At 41.4% G+C, this 17,308-nt stretch overlaps 1 protein-coding gene across 4 annotated transcripts in view; it reads right to left on the bottom strand.

The window, feature by feature from the left end:
* The window catches only part of trappc9 (trafficking protein particle complex subunit 9), a 230,048-nt gene that overhangs the window by 310 nt on the left and 212,430 nt on the right, over nucleotides 1–17,308 (bottom strand). For all 4 annotated transcript variants that reach the window (XM_085262049.1, XM_085262050.1, XM_085262047.1 and 1 more), the window contains 2 exons: nucleotides 3,414–3,637; nucleotides 1–2,661 (listed from right to left, as the gene is read on the bottom strand). The exon at nucleotides 1–2,661 is cut by the window's left edge and continues 310 nt beyond it. In XM_085262049.1, coding sequence (XP_085118175.1) covers nucleotides 2,482–2,661; nucleotides 3,414–3,637 — 404 coding nt within the window. In that variant the 3' untranslated portion in view covers nucleotides 1–2,481. The remainder of the gene's footprint in view (nucleotides 2,662–3,413; nucleotides 3,638–17,308) is intronic.

The raw sequence follows: 17,308 nt of genomic DNA, 5'->3' as shown, positions 1-17,308 counted from the left end.
CAATGTAGGAGAATAAAGATGCAACAAAGCCAAGGTTAAGACACTCCATAATACAGCCTCTGTCCCAAAAAGTACTGAAAAATTACTTATGCACTGCTTGTATTTATTTACAGTATGGTTGTTTTAAAAACCTGACCTGTTACCTTCTTATTCTACTGTCTAAGTATTAGTAAATATACTTACATTTTCACTTCAAATACAATACACTGAAATTCCATTTAATTACATGGGGAATTACGCTATTTTAAGCTAAATAAGTATTATTAGTTATTCAAATAATTAATTATTAAGGAAAAGATTGACATGTAATCAAAATTACTTAAAGTCAGTAGGATACGTTTAATTGCTACCTTTGCTTTGTTATTTAGGTTGATTTTCAGGTCCAGCACATTTGAAAGTGAGAGTGTACTGCACCGTCTGTCGGCCAGAAGCTCAGAGTGCACACTTTGATATCAACAACTGTGTTTAAGAGAAAATATGTTTTTACCATATGAATGCAGGAGGACCCACCCAGAGCTACAGTTCATTTTTAAATGAGTTGCACATTGAGCTGATAGGCGCTCATGCGCAGAATCTATTAATAGTCTAACAAATAAATGCATAGATAAACTCATCAGTACCGGGGGCATGAGTTTGGAACTGTTTGCATTGTATGCAGGAGAAAACATCACAGCACTAAAACAAAAAGAAGTCCATTGAAATACATCTATAAAACCTGCATTTTTACTGTCTACAACTTTATATGAATACAAACTCTTTCATGGTACAGTTTCAGTGTCAGGTGGTGGGAGAGCTTGTTATTAGCCTTTTTTTCAGACTCCGCTGGGACCTGTAGTAACCTGAAAGGTTGCAGAAATTCAACTGTTACTGGAAAACAGATTTCAAATGGACTCTATTAGCAGTGCTGTGGGTGCACTAGGTAACTCCCAGTGCATCAATGAGCATTAAAACACAGATGTGTACACTGTGGTAAGTCTCAGTGTAGCTGCTACTCAATCACAGGCTATAAATATACTGTGTATAACTCAAAGTGCACAAACAGCCTGCAATCTATCACCGGTCAACAACACGGCGTTTGGCTGTTCCAGCATTAATTCAACATTTAAAATGATTATTACTCTGTAATATTTTTCTCTCTAATTGCAGTTTATGGATTTTGAAGAATGTAAATGTCAGAATCGAGCGTCCGCAAAAAGCGGTTATAGTAAAGGTCACTTCAGTGGGCACCATAAATGAAGCACGAATATTTAATGGCTTGGATAGACAAATGAAAACTTTAATGATGCCCAAATGAACAATAGCAGTCTTCTTTTAACATATATTTACAGCTATCATAAGTCACACACAACAGGCCTAATCTAAGAGACTCAAATCCATAATTCAGTGTACTGATACAGGCTGAGGTAAGTCCATACAGCAGTGGAAACAGTTTCAGTGTTCACTCTTGGCTAAACCCAGAATTTGGCACTGTAGTAATAACAACTAAAAAAGCACTAGCATCGTTTTGCACGTCCTTGTTGAGTCTTGAGCTACCTTTCTGTGGCTTATCAAGCAGGCTGCTTCTAACCAGCCAGTATATGAGGTGAGAAAATCAAAACCATTCTTAACTTAAACTTTTGTTCAAGGTCACCTTCTTCTCATATAGCAGCCATGTCTCCTGTGAATATGCTGAATGTGCAGGCCAGGAACAGCAGGCTTTGTGAGCAGACTGTGGTTGTGTGCAAGTAAATGGTGGATCTTGAAACCGCTGGCAATGCTCAGATATAAGTGTGCTCAGGTTTTCATATTATATTTTATCAGCCTTCTTTAATGCATCAGCCTTTTTTAAACTGAGGCTGGTACAGAACAGGAAGTGTTGGTCCAAATATCCCCCAGTTGACCCCTATGGGCTAAAAAAGCAGGCTAACTTTGGTTCGCATGCACCCACTTAACAAACCAGCTTGATTTTTCAGACAATATGAAAACATGAGCACACTTACTCCCCCTTGACTTACAACTGACAACCAACCACACAGTATGTGTAACACAGAGCAATCCACAGTCTGACAAATCAGGGCTACACAAAATCAGATGCTGCTGCACAGCTAATAAGATGACTTCCTGTATCTGAGGCTAGCTAGCTTGCTTCCTCAGTGATCAACATTGTTAACATGTGTTGCTGCTGGTTAACAGTGTGAATTGCTGTGCTGTCTTAACCAGGAAACGAGCCGATTTACTTTGTCTCCCTGCTTTGATTGCACTAAATGGCTGCGCTCAGAAAGGATGGAGAATTTCATTTCACCTGACATTACCCCGCGCAAATTTGCAAATTGTGTGTTTTGTTTTTATTCACCCCAAGCACACAGGTTGTGTTAACTATACAAATGCAGAAACATTTACCAAAATGATATTCACATGTCAATTCATTATAATGCTACTGTATTTACATATAACAGCAACAAAACGCCCGATCTCTTGGTCAGGTCTATGACCTTGAAGTCCTCAGGCCCCGGCCTGTGGTGGAGTGTCGAGCGCTCTGATGTGGACGCTGGGCAGAGTGAACCAGGCCAAAGGAAGCTCTCGTCCAGCGCTGTCGTCCTGGAATTTGATACTAAGGTAGAAATCTCCGGTGTAAAGGAAAAGCAGGGCACCCTCACATACAGTACTTTCGTTGGGTTTAACCTGGTGACAGAAAAGAGACACAGCAGTAAGAACTGTTAGTGGTCACCTCGCTTTGATGATGAAGAGCAGACAAGTTCTCGTTCAGCTGAGAACGACTGCCAGAATTAAGCAGTTCTGCACATTCATGAAAGCGAAGAATTCAAGTATTCTTTCATGTGCTTTTAAAACTCTTTGTTCTGGCACAAGACGAATCCTGTTCAACAGCCTGCAGCTTGTTTAACATCAGAAATGAGAAGCGGTTATATACAAATACTGACTCTGAGGATCTCTTCAGAGCCAATAGAAATTTTTTACGATGAGAGTAAAAGGACCATGCTGTCTTTTGAGGCGTTAGGGTTGTTTTGCTAAGAAAAGTAGAACCTTTAGACTTTCCAGTGTGTTTTCCTCTGCGTCTACTTAGCCACTCAATTCTATTTAAAGTAACTGACAGTGACTTGTGCAATCGATCAACACAAAAGTCACGTCTGTCTCTGCCGTTCCCAGATGTGCAGCATATATGGAAAACTAAACTAAGAAGACTAAACTATGCCTCTTTCCAGAAATTATGAGCTTAAAAAATGCAATTACCTTAGTTAGGAATTACTGAGCCCATTACAATATCAGCTTAAACTCCTGTGATGTGACTGTGTTACAATTGAGTATATGTGACCTCTGCTGCAACGACCTATCACCATTAAGAATAGATTTGTATTTGCATATCTCAGGTCTTTGCTGGGAAACAACATGAATATAGAACTGTGGCTCTGACCGACCGTATCAATGTAGAAGGTGTTGGAGCCGATGAAGGTGACTCCGTCCTCCAGATCGTAGTTCTGGACTCCATTCTGATAGTCCTGATATGGCACCACGTTCAGAGCCAGGGGCCCCACTGAATTCTTGCTGCGATTGGTCAGTTTTACTTCCAGGCTCACAGCATCCCCCACTTTACAGTCGGCGATGACATCGCAGTCACACGGTTTCTTATTCACCAACACATCTTGAAACAAAACAGAACGAGGACGACAGAAAGGATCAGTATGGGCACACACACACACACACACACACACACACACACACACACACACACACACACACTGTGACAACCGCAAAATAAATAAATCCACACTGAGTGAGTTCAGTTCAATTCCTCTAAAGGTTGGCCACTGAGTCCTGATGTGTTCCCTATTTGGCTAAGGTGCAGGGGGAGACACAACGATTTGTTTTGAACAATGAGCTCAGTGAACTGAGCGCCTACACGCTCCGGGCAGGCTAAGAAGAAGATCGACTTCAAACGTGGGAGTTCAGGGGCTCCCGAAAAGATCACCTGAGTAATGACTCCTCTGAGAGTAACAGCAGTGCACGCACACACACACACGCACACGTGAAAACCACTTGTCATATACTTTCTAGTGTCACACCTGCGGCTGTGATAAACACTGAGTCAGAGCGGCTCAGTCTGTGTGACAGGCAGATGAAAGCTGAGCTCGCTGCCGCTGGTGCCCCGATCTGTTGTGTACAGTGGCAAGTGGGGAAGTATTAAGATAGGCAATCCAGCAGGAAGGCGGGGGAACGAGGACGGGTGTGGGCAGCTGAGGCTGTGCTGTCACAGCCAGTGAGAGAGAGCCCCAGGGAGGCTGGAGCTACAGGAGGGTGACATTGAGACTCACGTCTGTATTAAAGAACACACTTCACTCAAAACAGACTACCACCAGCACACACTGAGGGGCTATGAGAGCTTTTCTTCTCCTTCTTTTTATTATTTGTGTTCAGCGTCTGTCTAGACTTCATAGGATGCATATAGAGAAGTTTCTGGATCTAAAAAGTAAAGCTAACTTTAACTGGCTGAAGCTTGCATTTTTTCCGAGTGGCCAGCAGGGTGCAGCTCCTCTGGTAGCAACAAGAAGTCATTTTGTAGAAACAACATCGTCCTCCTCGGATCTATGACCTCAGTAGACACTTCTCCCTCTCTGGTTTAGTTCCAGCCCTTGCTCATCATGTTTTGCTTCACCCGTCTTTGACATTTGGACTCAACATACAATGTGAAACTCTTGTTATTGAAAAAAAATTGAAATTTTATAATTTTAAGTACAAAAATTTGGCAAAATAAAAAGAAAGAACGCTGTAAGTGGGCAAGATTGTCATATGTTGTAATGATTATACTGAAAAATGCTGCGCTACTCTGCTGATATTGGACCAGGATTGGAATAAACAATCCACATAACAGTGCAATATCCTGCAAAGAAAAGAATTTTTGTAGTTAAAATGCATATCAGGTTAAAATAAATTACATAATTCTTTGTTTTTGCATTAATAAAGGTCCCAATCAGCCCAAATAACCAAGAGAAATTAAAAATGCATGCCATGAAAGACTTTGGGTCTTAAGAGCTTAAAGTGGACGTCCAAGATCTCAATGCAATCAATTGAAAATCCCATTATGATTATATTATTATTATTTAACTTTAATATAGCCCTGAGAATAAGGCTGGATTATGAAGATAATATCATCAACTGTCTTTGTTTATTTTTTGCAATATTGTAGATTTTCCAGTTCTTACTAAATTTAGCTCGAGGCTTCTTCCACACTTTTTGTACCTTTGTAGTCTAGAATAAAAAGAAGTTTGTTTTGTTTCGAGTACTTATTGTTTTTATTCACAGCAGCAGATATTTCTTTCTTTAGAAAAGAAAGTGTTGACTTCTTTAACAGCACAGTGATCCATTCCCGCTCTAAACCCGGATCATTTTGTGGCCGCTCAAGCAACTGAGCTCGAACTGCAATGTGTTCTGCGTGCATTTAACCCCCATTACATGCACTGTCCCACCAATATTAATTTGATAGCTATGTGCATGTATAAATAATGCATTTCCCGGTAGTCAAACTACTTTGCCTTTTCCAGTACACGAACTCACTTAGCAGAAACTGCAGCTCTGTGATCCGCTTATTGTCTCTATACAGGCCTCTTCCTGCAAATACTTATTACATTGTGTCAAAACTAAGTAGGTTTAGCCATGTGGACGTGCACATGATCAAGTTTTCCTACAATGTACAGCAGAGATCTACTTGACTTGCTTGCTGTTATTCCAACACTGTAATCACCTCACGCTGTTGTGAAGAGCATTTGGAAAATTACGGACTTTTGCTCTTACTGGAAGACCTCTGGTGATGTGCGTGCACACACCCATCCATAAACACACGCACAAAACATAACTCTTTCATAGCCAGAAGCGCTCAGCCTATAGTGACACCTTTGCAAGTAGTTATATTTAGTTTGTTCAAAGTCTTGTTGCTAGGAGATGTGCAAATTATAGGTAGCCTACATTGACTCTAAAACTGGAAACAAATTCTTTCACATTAAAAGCGAACAAAAGAGGATGGTTAGTCTGTAATGAGCTGATGAACTCCCACACACGCGCAGCTCTGTCACACACACACCCACAGCCTGAACACTTGCTGCAGTTTCTCTACTCTGCCATCCTCGATTGCATATCAGCACAGAGGCAATCTTCTGACTTAGATAACCAACGCAGAAAAACAACAAGTGGGAAGAAAAAGAGGGCCACTGCTAAGAGGAAAATTCCACAAGAGTTAGAAATAGATGCAATTACCTATGATTATATAAAAAGGATTTCATCAAATTGGTAAATTAGCACATACAAGCAAAGTAAAAGCCAGCCAAGACGGGAGAGATCAAGGTCTCTGACTGGCTATGGCTCACTAGGCGCATCTGTAAACGTCTACGAGTCCCTCCAGCTTTTGAAAAGCATCTGCCGTGTTCTTCTTGTTGTTGTGCAGAACTGAGAGAACCACGGTGCGCAGTTTATCTCCAAAGCCTTCTGTTAAGTTCTGCATCGAGGTTTTATGAAGGCTGAATAAGCATGAGTTTCATCTCACAGGCTTTAAATGGGAAAAAAAAAAATCCAGAACAAGTTAAGGAGAACACGTTTGTAATGAAAATCTGATTAAAGTTGAGTTTTTTTGTGTATCTATCTACACAGTCATTCAATCAAATCTATATGCACAGCTTCAAATTTTCCAGGCAAAGTCTACGCCAAGTACACTTTAAATGATACCTTTTGTTATCAGTAAGATTTATGATTGTGTCTGAAATTATTTACCAAAGCTTAAGAGGAGATGTGATTTGTTAATGCGTATAGTCTTAGCTCTACACTGCAGCTTCTTCAGCTAATGTTAGCTTAAGGTCTCATCTCTGATATTTCAAAGTGAGAAACTTAAAACGCTGATTTAATATGAAACCCAAAGTTTACAAGTTTCGGACAACTTTCAGTAACTGTTATTTTTAACCCTTTAAAAAACTGCCTGTTCCCTGTTAAGCAGAAAAATGTTCATTATCGTCTCTTTAAATAGTAAGGTCGTGCTTGTGCTTCCACAAATCCTGTTTTTGTTTCTAATAAAACTTCAATTACAATGATCTGTGGCTGGAAAGCGATAAACCAAACTATTGCTTAGCTCTCAGATCCTAGAAAAAAAGTGAAATAAATATCCTCATCTGAACTTCACGTCAGACCAGGCAGGAGGACGAGGGTTGGGTAGCAGCAAAGAAAATGAGGTGGTAAATGAGCCATAGAGCAGTTTGGCCAGCTGAGGGAATTACGCAAGCGAAAGACGCCACAAAACACAGATTAGGTAAAAGTCAGCATGAAGGAGGATTAAATATCCAAATGCTGCTCCAACAAGTGCTGCAGGAGCAACAGGTGCATCACAGGGGATGTGTGTGTTTTCTAAGAACTGACTTGGGAGAGAACTCAGCTCATTTTTAATGTATTGATTTGTTGGGTTGTGACGGGTTCATTAATAAACTCCAAGGAACGAGAGAAATTGACCTGTTTATTAATTTGGTGCCTGTGCTAACTTGTTACATAATATGTGTAACGCACTCACACACACTTCTGCCCAGATGCTGCTGGAGTTGGCAGAAGTGAAGCGCTGCAGCAGGCGTCGCCACAGCAACCAGGAAGGAAACAGAGAGAGAGAGACGACACTTTCTCCTGCGAGTATGAAAGCCACCGATCAAAACACAACTCGGATTAAACAAGCCTCTCCGCCCCTCGCAGTGTCTCTGTCACCCTTGAAGTAGGAGCGCAGGTGAAGATAAGGATGACGACCGACACCGGGTGATTTGCCAGTGTTTACTAGACTATAACGTGCGTCACCGCGGGTGTCAATACAGCTCATTAAGATTCACTCTCAAATACTGTGCAGCAACAGCGAGAAGAGGATGAGTTAGAGCCAAACAAATACAGATGTCACGTTCATCACACTGCGTGTAGGAAATGCTCGTTAAACACGGAGCGTTAACGCCGCAGAAAACTGATTACATCAGCGATATGTCGACAATGAGCGTGCATGCCTTTGTGGTGCAAGAAAAGCAATGGCGTCAAGAGAAGAGGCTTACAGTAATGCTAGTAATTATTAAAGCTAACTCCATATCTGAATAATAAATAGTACACTACAAATCGCTAAAATCAAGAACAATCAACAGTGATTTCTCTGACCTGCTCACGACCAAAATACCTCGCGTAAAGTAAAACCAGGCTTACTGGTGAGGCTTACTACACCGACAGTGATTTATCCAGCAGGATTAACATTAACAAAGAGTTGTGCTCTGGCCCAGATGACCAGGTCAGCAGAGTTTAACAGCTCATCCCGGCCAGCGGCCGCTAGCAAGGCAGGGTCATTGATGAATGCTCCAACGGAGGCGGAGGATGTGCTTTGAAAGGTTGAGGTGTGCTGCAGTAAGTCTAAAAATAACCCACCAGCCTGTGATATTCCCCAAAGCCATCTGCCCCTTTTAGAATTATCCCCATAACAACGGCTCATTTGATATCTCTCGTCTTTCCATCAAATATTCCATCTGCTACAACGAAAAGATGATAGGAACCCGCTTACTTCAGGTGACATAAAACACTTCCACGTTAATCATGTTGGAGCAGGAGGCCAGTACATCTACAAGTCTGCTGATTTCGGGCCGTCCTGTGGCAACATATGCAGTCTAATAAGTTTGCGAAGGCAAATTTACTCGGCTATAAATTTGCTCTCATTGCAACATGTTTCTAAAAGGTCTGAGTAATCGCTGTCCATCTGTCCCCTCTCCTCAAAACCCAACACTGTATGTAATTATTAACAGTTAACAGAAGCAGATTTAAGAAGCTTCACCCTAAACAAGCAGACTTGCTCAACTCCGCAGCAGCAGCCTGTAGCAGAAAGATTGGGGGTTATGTTGCAGTTTATGAGCTTGGTAGAAAAATATTGGCTCGTCTCCACTCGGGACACCTTACCGAGGGCTGCTTCCAGCCTGTACGCACTCATCGCTGAGCACCACGACCACAGCAGCAGCAGCATTACTCATCCAAAGCGTTCGCTTTAATTCCCGACTGGTGGCTACGTGACTTATGTTTACCAAAATAATACTTCTCTCCCTTTTCGCCCTTGATTCAATCTCTGTGTTTTCCTCTTCTTGCTGTACTCTGCTGGCTCACTGTGTGCAGAGCAGCACCCAAGGTTGCCATTGTTTTGCATCCTTATTCTTCACTTTCAGCTGCACTCAAAAGGAGGATGCACAGGTTAAGATGATCATTCAAACCTTTTGAGACATTTAACAATTCCACCTATTGCTACACGTCAGAATACGAGTGGAAATAAGAGCGTGCTCTTTAGCGCTTCATATAAGTATCACATTAGATGTGAGAGGCTCTCTTGTATAAGAGAGAATACAGAAATGCCATGAATGAATATAAAAACAAAAATAGGCCAACAATGTAACTAGACTGGCTCATGGCTCTTCAAATGTTGTTTCATTTCAGCTAAAATCTGGTTTTAAGGTGCCAAAGCCTGCAGTGTCAACACAAGGCAGATGTCACCCAAAGTCCTCACAATGTAAAGACCCCATCCAAACAGCACCATCGACTAACATGCTCCCACCAGTGATCCTAACATGTAAAAAATATATAAATAAAGTGGTAACCTTCAATATTTTCATTCTGTTTGTTTTCCATTGCTTTCTAATTTCATTTGCCTTCCTGCCTGTATTGAAACAACCGAGGCATGATATAACGCAGCCCGCCTTAAGCACATGGTTCACACTTTACCAAATACTTGGATTTTTTCCTCAACAATTTTGTTTCCACTAAACTGAGTGTGATAAGAGAAAATAACGCTTTAGCTCTAGTATCTTTGCTATACAGCAGCATCTCGAAATAAAACAGATCAATAGTGTGGGAGAGCAATAGTGAGATGGCTGTGTGCCATTACACTTTAGTGGCCCCATACTGGGATGACCTGCAAAAAAAGTCTTGACTTCCTGCCAGACCTAACTGTGGATAAAGCAGAATGATGAAACAACCCACAGCCCCCTTTTGTGACCTCCACAGCACATCCAGACACTGAGGAAAAACTGAAATTAGAACTGGACAGCTGTGGGATTCCTCAGAGGATTCTCTAGCAGTTTATAGAGAGAGTTAATAAACTGTAACAAGAGTGTGTGGGTATAAGTTTAGCTAACACTATTCTGAACAAGTGCACAGTGTACATATACCACCAACAGGTGAAGTAAATAACACTGTTTATTTCTTCACCGTGGCACCTGTATGAATTAGGGAGGAAGTGAAAGTTGACGTGTTATAAGCTGGAAAAATGGGCCAAGTTTAGGGATTTGAGTGAGTTTGACAAAGGACAGACTGTCCCTGCAGTGGTCAGTATCTATCAAAGGAGTCCAAGAAACGTCCAAGTGATAGAAATGTGGCAGAACACACAGAGCATCAGAGTTTGTTGTGCATGGCTGCACAGACACACACAGTCAGTGTGTCCACTGCTGAAAGCACCAACAATGGGTACGTGAACATCAGAACTGGCCCACAGAGCAATGGAAGAAAGAAAGGCGGTGGCAGTGTGATGCTTTGGGCAATGTTCTGCTGGGAAACCTCTGGTCCTGCCATCCATGTGGATGTTACTTTGACACGTACCATCTACCTAAGCATTATGTCACACCATGCACAGCCTTTCATTGAAACAGTGTTCCCTGATGGATGCGGCCTATTCAGCAGGCCTATTGCTACAAAGCAACAACGGTTCAGAAATGGTTTGAGGAGCTAAACAATGACTTTGCATTGATTTGACCTCCAAATTCCCCAGAACTCAATCCAATCGAGCAGCTGTGGGATGTGCTGGTCAAATAAGGCCGATTCACGGAGACCCCACCGCATGACTTACAGGACTTAAAGGATCTGTTGCCTAACATCTTTGTGTTTGTGTGTTCAAAACAGATCACTGTCACTGTTAATAGGCTGATTGACAAGCATCCACTAAAGTATAGAAACAATATCTATTTTTCCCCAAAAAATGTAACTGTAAAATGGAAATATACACTATATTATCATTGATCCTTTACACTTGACCTTTAATAATATTCTCAGACCCACGATGGATGTTTAGAAAACTTGGTATAATTTGCTCAACATACAGAATCGGGTGTTATGCAAATACTTCAATGTAGGCGACAGCTCTGAGGCTCAGATCACAATCAGCTACAGAGATTTGAGTAAGCTCACATTTTTCTCACTGCACACGAACTGACTTCAGTTCCAGCTGATCATACACACTTCATGCAGTTTCCTCTGGAGCCACAAATGTCTTTATATGAATTCCATACATACTATAATACTCTGGAAGGCCTCAAACAGCATTTGTAATTTTGAGGGGGAAAATAAAATAAAAGTCCACAATTGGTTTGAGAGAAATCCAGCTTTCTCATGTTGATGCCAGCCCCTTGATAGACTGGAAAATATTTTTAAATGTGTAGGTTTTTATGTCAATTTATGTACCCATGTAGCAGCATTTAGATGGGATCCAAACAACTTATAATTCTCTTAAATGCCTGGTTGAAATGATGCAGCCCATTAGCTCTGCAGGGGTGGACTCTTTTTTTAACTGCTGGTTTTTTCCCAGTGCAGATGCTTGTATATAATTTTTCCAGTTGTGGTTTTATCATATGCTGAGAATTGGTTATGAAAATGCTTGTGTAGTCTGGAGCTTTAAGAGATAAACGCACTCTGTCCAAATCCCAATACAGCCTATAAGTTGAGGATAAAGTAAACTGCTTATTTGTACATTTTTTGTCAACTACCCATTCAGCAACCTCATTGTCAAAGACTCCGAATCACATCATCCTTTATATTTATAGTAGACATACCAGGCTGGGGGCAATTATTAGCTACCCCAACAGCAATACTGGTCTAACGTGTGTAGAAAGGAAGCAGCACTCCTACTACAACGTCATCTTTTCAGCACCTAAGAGAGAAGATCTTGGCAAAAAAATAACTTTGTTTACACTATGAAGAATTATTAGTCAAATACATATGTTACCATTTTTTTTCCACAGGAAATTAAGGTTCAACTTTATGATAAATGATTTTTCCTGCTCTGAGTTATATAGAAATAAACCACGCCTGTGCTTCTGGAGTAATTAAAACATGCAGTGTGCTAAAGAGAACACTATCATGAATGATAGTTTATTCTTAAACTGAGGAAAAACTGTGACTGATATGTATCCATCCATCTTTGTCTGTGTATCCAATTCAGGGTCATGGAGCTGCTAGAGCCTATTCCAGCAGCCATAGGACGAGAGGCAGGTACACCCTGGGCAGAATCACCACTTTAAAACCACCCAACCCCACTCACATCTCAGGACTGTGAGGGAAGCCAGAAAACCCAGAGACAACCTACACAGACATTGGAAGAATATGCAATCTCCCCACAGATTCAAAACAAGGACCAACTGAGAGAGACAATATGGAGAAAACCTAAATCCACAAAAGTTTTCCAAGAAGCTTGGAACAACCCTATATGCCAGGTACACTGAAAAAACCCCAACTCAACATCACTGTGACACTAGAACAAGTGTCAGAAAGCACTGGAGTCATTAAAAGTCATCCCCAAAGGACTATGATTGCTAAAGTTAGCAGTAACCTATTAAATAGTTGTAACAACATTTTTAGTATGAACCACAGCCACTGCACCTGAGCAACAAAGGAGAACACCCTGTAGGCCTACACTGAAACTATCTGGCTGTACACATTTTTATCTAGCCTTCTGCAGCTTTAACTTTGAGGACTTATTGTGCTACAGCGTGATATTACTTTTTGAACTCTTATTCCTCCCCTCTGAATATCTTCCCAGGAAGCATCAGTACACACTAGCAGGATATGAGCTTTGGGCTTTGGCTTTCTTTCCTGTCTTCTTTCCCTCTCACATATCCACCTGTAACCAAACAGCAATAAAACTGCCATGATCCAATTTTTCAATTTTCCATAAAATAATTTAGTGTGGCACTTGGCTTCAATTAGGCAAAAAAAAAACACTTGATTGCAGACTACATTTGGGACTGATATCAGAAAACTCTGAATTAATTAAGGCCAATCATGTTAACAGCTCAGAGATGCACTCGCCTGATTGAGACAACACTTATGTGACTGCAATACATGCAAAACGACACCGGTCATGATATATTATCTCGAGGCGTCTTCGACCATTCTGCGTTACTCAAACTATTAGAAATGTAAATGTAAATTCATATTCCATGTGTCCAATGTGGTTTGGAGCACAATCAGGAGCACGCCTGAAGCTACTGGTCCATGTCTGAAGTGAGCTGGACAGAAGATAAGTGTTGAACAGATCCTTGCACTTAGAGTTTAAAGGCAAATCTCTGTTAATCACATATAGACAAGAAGTAATTGGGGCCATCTTCCCCCAGCAGACATCGATAGCTTGAGTGTGAAACAGGAAAAAGCAGCTGCTGCAATAAATCTGAAAATCCAAAACACTGATTTTAACACAACCAGAACGGCTTTTCTCTCTATCAGTGACCATACAGCACGACGGATTATACACTTACCAGATGACTTTCAATCATCAACTATTATTCATAAAAAAAAGTCTTAATGTTTCCTGTTCTCAAGCGATTTCCAAAAACAAGAAAATTCTCATTATCTGCTTTAAAACAAATTACTCTGACATCTATAAGATCCAACAGCTTAGATGCAGAGAAACAAACAAAAAATTCAAATTACAAAGTCCTGCTCTTATTCATTCTGCCCACTGTCACAATCCATAAAGTGACTCATCTGTGTACTGTCAATAATGAGACCATGGAGAGTGGTTGCCGATTTGCTGACTTAGATGACCGATTTGTTGTTTTGGGGGTTGGGTAGATAGCTAACCCTGTGGATTATAAACAAAACATCCGCATTCTGTTCATCCACAGGGTAGTTTTACAAGTGTTAAATCAGAGGCTACAGTCAGCAGCTGCTTAGCTTTGCATAAACACACGTAATAGTAGGAAACAACCAGGCCTTCTTCCCCAACATCAGTGTCAGACCTCACAAATGTGTCTGTGGTTAAAACCTCACATAAACACACTCCTGAAGCTTATAGAAAGCTTTTCCAGGAGAGGTGAAGCTGCTATAGCTGCAAAGAGTCGGCTTTGGAAGGATTAAGAATAGGATGCCACTCAAATTCATATGCGTGTGAAGGCAGAGGAGCGAATACTTTTGGCAATATATTGCAGCTTTTAGCTTTTGTCAACTCTGGTTTCTTGCTTCTTCTTGACTGTATTATTGTAACTGGATGTCATCTTGCTCACTGTTGTAAGAACAGATATCCCTGGGATGTGTGGAGGCTCATTTGGGTTAATAAATATCACAACTGGCCTGACAAGCACTCTTCAGGGAGTGCTATAACACATTATGATGATATAGTGATAGAATATTTAACTAACCTAAAAAAAAGTGTATGATAATTTGATAACTGCAACCAATGCAAGCATAGTAGCATCACAGATTTGGGGGAAAAAAGAAAAAAAGGTACACTGGGTGCTTTGGCCATGAATTAACAATTCAGCGATGTCTGCAAACACAGACGAGCACAACTGCAAACTGAAACATGATAAATGTGAGAACTGTATTGCATGACAATAAGGTTCATAGTCTCTGCACCATCAAATATTTGCTAACTGGGATGGTGTGGCATATGTAATTGCAGGGGACGTTCAGCACCATAAAGTATCTGCCTATTCTTCCACAAGCATAATCTCCAAAACTGGAAAACCAAACAAGGCTGCTGTACAATCGCTCGCTGAGCCAATTCTACCCTGTACACTGGAACAACAATATCAACAGGAGGTGGAGGTGTTTGTTTGAGGAGGACAGATTCAGAGTTGGGGAGTGGGAGAAGGCGGAGGCAGCAACTGTTTTGACTCATCTCCAGACAAATCAAAGTCATTAGCGAGCCTCCCCTGAGAGATTCGCTGCGTTCAGATCTAAACATGGCTGGTGTCATATGCCGCTCTGCACTCTTACTCTCATTTTCTTGGCTCATTACTCTACTGTGCCTCTCCTCTTAATATGTTCCAACCCTAATTATGCAAATGAATCCACTTTTTCTTCTTGGAGATACCTTCGGGCACCGAGGTGGAATTCCTGTCCCAACCTTACAGCCAATTAAAACCAGCTCAGAAAAGAAACCCGCACCGCTGTTTCGTCGACATCCACGCCGATCTTCGTTTAATAAGGTGAAAACCCCACTGACACGGAGAGCTTTCATGAGAATGACCTTGGAAATAAGGATATCCCTTGAAAGCATGTAAGATTCTAATTTTACGGACTTGCACTGTAAAACGTGTTATGGTGGTAAGTAGGGATGGGTACCGGTGTCCGGTGCCATGATGGCACCGGTTCTGACATAAACGGTAGTAACCAGACCGAAAAGCAGCGCACATTTCGGTGCTTTATTTCGGTGCTTTTTTTTTCCTGAGCTGTGCACTTCTAGCCAATCATTTTACGTTTCCGAGGATAGTAGGCGGGTCCAGGTACGTACGTTCTTTTAGAGCAGAGCTACAGATTAAAAATGCCCAAGGCGAAGCGGTCAAAAGTCTGGCTGTACTTCACAGCAAAATATGCAAACTCAGCAGCCTGCAACAAGTGCTTTAAGCTGATACTGTGATACTGTCAAAGGAGGTAACACCTCAAATCCGATGAAACACCTGGCGACGCATAGCGTTTTTTTTTAAAAGCCCAGAAATGCGCCGTATTTGATAGCTTGCTGCGAGACCTCACACCGAGCGCATCTACTGTGCGTGGGTTGCCTGTTATCTGACCCGGAGTTAGCAATATCCCCCAAAAACCCCAAAGAGGAGAGTCCTGGCCCCTAGCCCTACCAGTGTATCAGAAATGATGAGGATGATGATGCAGCAGCAGCTGTTCTTCTCTGCGTGAGTAGCTTAATGTTGTTCGTGTTTAATTTACGTTGAGTAGGCTAACCACGTTATTACATTAATGCATGTAAGGTGAACTAGCAAACATCATCATAGCTACATGCGGCTGTCTTCTAGTTTGATGGCAGATACTCCCTTCACCCTGGCCAAAAAGGCTAAAATGACCAAAGAAAAAGAGGGAAACGGCTAAACATGAGAGGTTTTGGACAAAGTTTGTGTTTTTTCCATTGTTTAAGCACTGCTTCCAGCCAAGAGTGATGCCATATATGCCCCATAGCTGCAGAAAAGGCTAACATTGTTATCTTTTTACAAAAACCAGCTGAACATGAGAGGTTTTTGGACCAATTTTGTGTTCTCCATTCTTTAAGCACCGGTTTGAGCACCGTTTGAGCACCGGCACCGTTTCAAAAGTACTGATTTGGCACCGGTATCGGATAAAACCTAAACGATACCCATCCCTAGTGGTAAGGAATAAAAAGGATCTGAGTTAAAAACTAAGGTTTAAAAGCAATTCTCTGGACATTTAGTACAGATTACACTAGAAAGGCACAATGAAAATAAAATATCCTTCAAGCTGCTTCAAGATGACAGACGAGGTTTAAAAAGAAGGCAGGGGAAGCACCTCTGTTTCCCATAGTGCCTCGCTTTGTTTTTCAAGCTTGTCATCATGTGGGAGGTTGAAAGTGGTAAAAATTGCTCCTGATGACGCAGATGCAGCAGTGACTGAAGAGGATTTCCCAGGCAAGAACCAAAGGGCTGACAGTAAAGGGAATGTTGTTTTCTTATGTATTTATTTTTTTAAAAAGGAGGGGGGGGGGGGGGGGGGTGCACAAAAACATCCCTGCCTGTTCACCCACACACAATCTGCTGCTGCATGATGTCCCTCTTGCTGCTTTTTTGTTTCTTGAGCAGATAATGTTCCAAACAGAAACACTGTGGGGTACAGTACTTTAATGTAGCAATTATGTCATGGACAAATTAAACCCGAGGGTACATGCAATCCATGTAGGCTTTAAGAAACTACCAAAGAAAGAAAACATCACGTTTGTACAGGAGATGTGTTTTCCTGTGGATGTACAGAAACACACACACAAAACTATGCTTACTACTTCACCTTGTCACAGTTTACTGTACATCACATTCCATTATATCATTCCCCTGTTAAGTTCACTGTGTTACATTTTAACAGTTATATAAAATTTGAGACTATACACTACTAAACTCTCACATCCAATAAAATCAGTGTTATTGCTCAAACCTGTGTGCAACTAGCAACGGCGCGACCTTAACCTGAAACCTGTTGTACGTCTCTTCTGAGATGCTGAACCCGACTCCAGCCTTACACTGTTATCTCTGCCACTATCACTATCAGCATCATCGCTCAATTT

The sequence above is a fragment of the Mchenga conophoros genome, linkage group LG22 (assembly GCF_057382185.1).
Source record: "Mchenga conophoros isolate Kocher_MC1m ecotype Shallow Benthic linkage group LG22, M_conophoros_male_GT1.1, whole genome shotgun sequence".
NCBI classification, from domain to species: domain Eukaryota; kingdom Metazoa; phylum Chordata; class Actinopteri; order Cichliformes; family Cichlidae; genus Mchenga; species Mchenga conophoros.
Note: the sequence above shows the minus strand (reverse complement) of the source record. Positions and strands in the feature narration are given on the sequence as shown.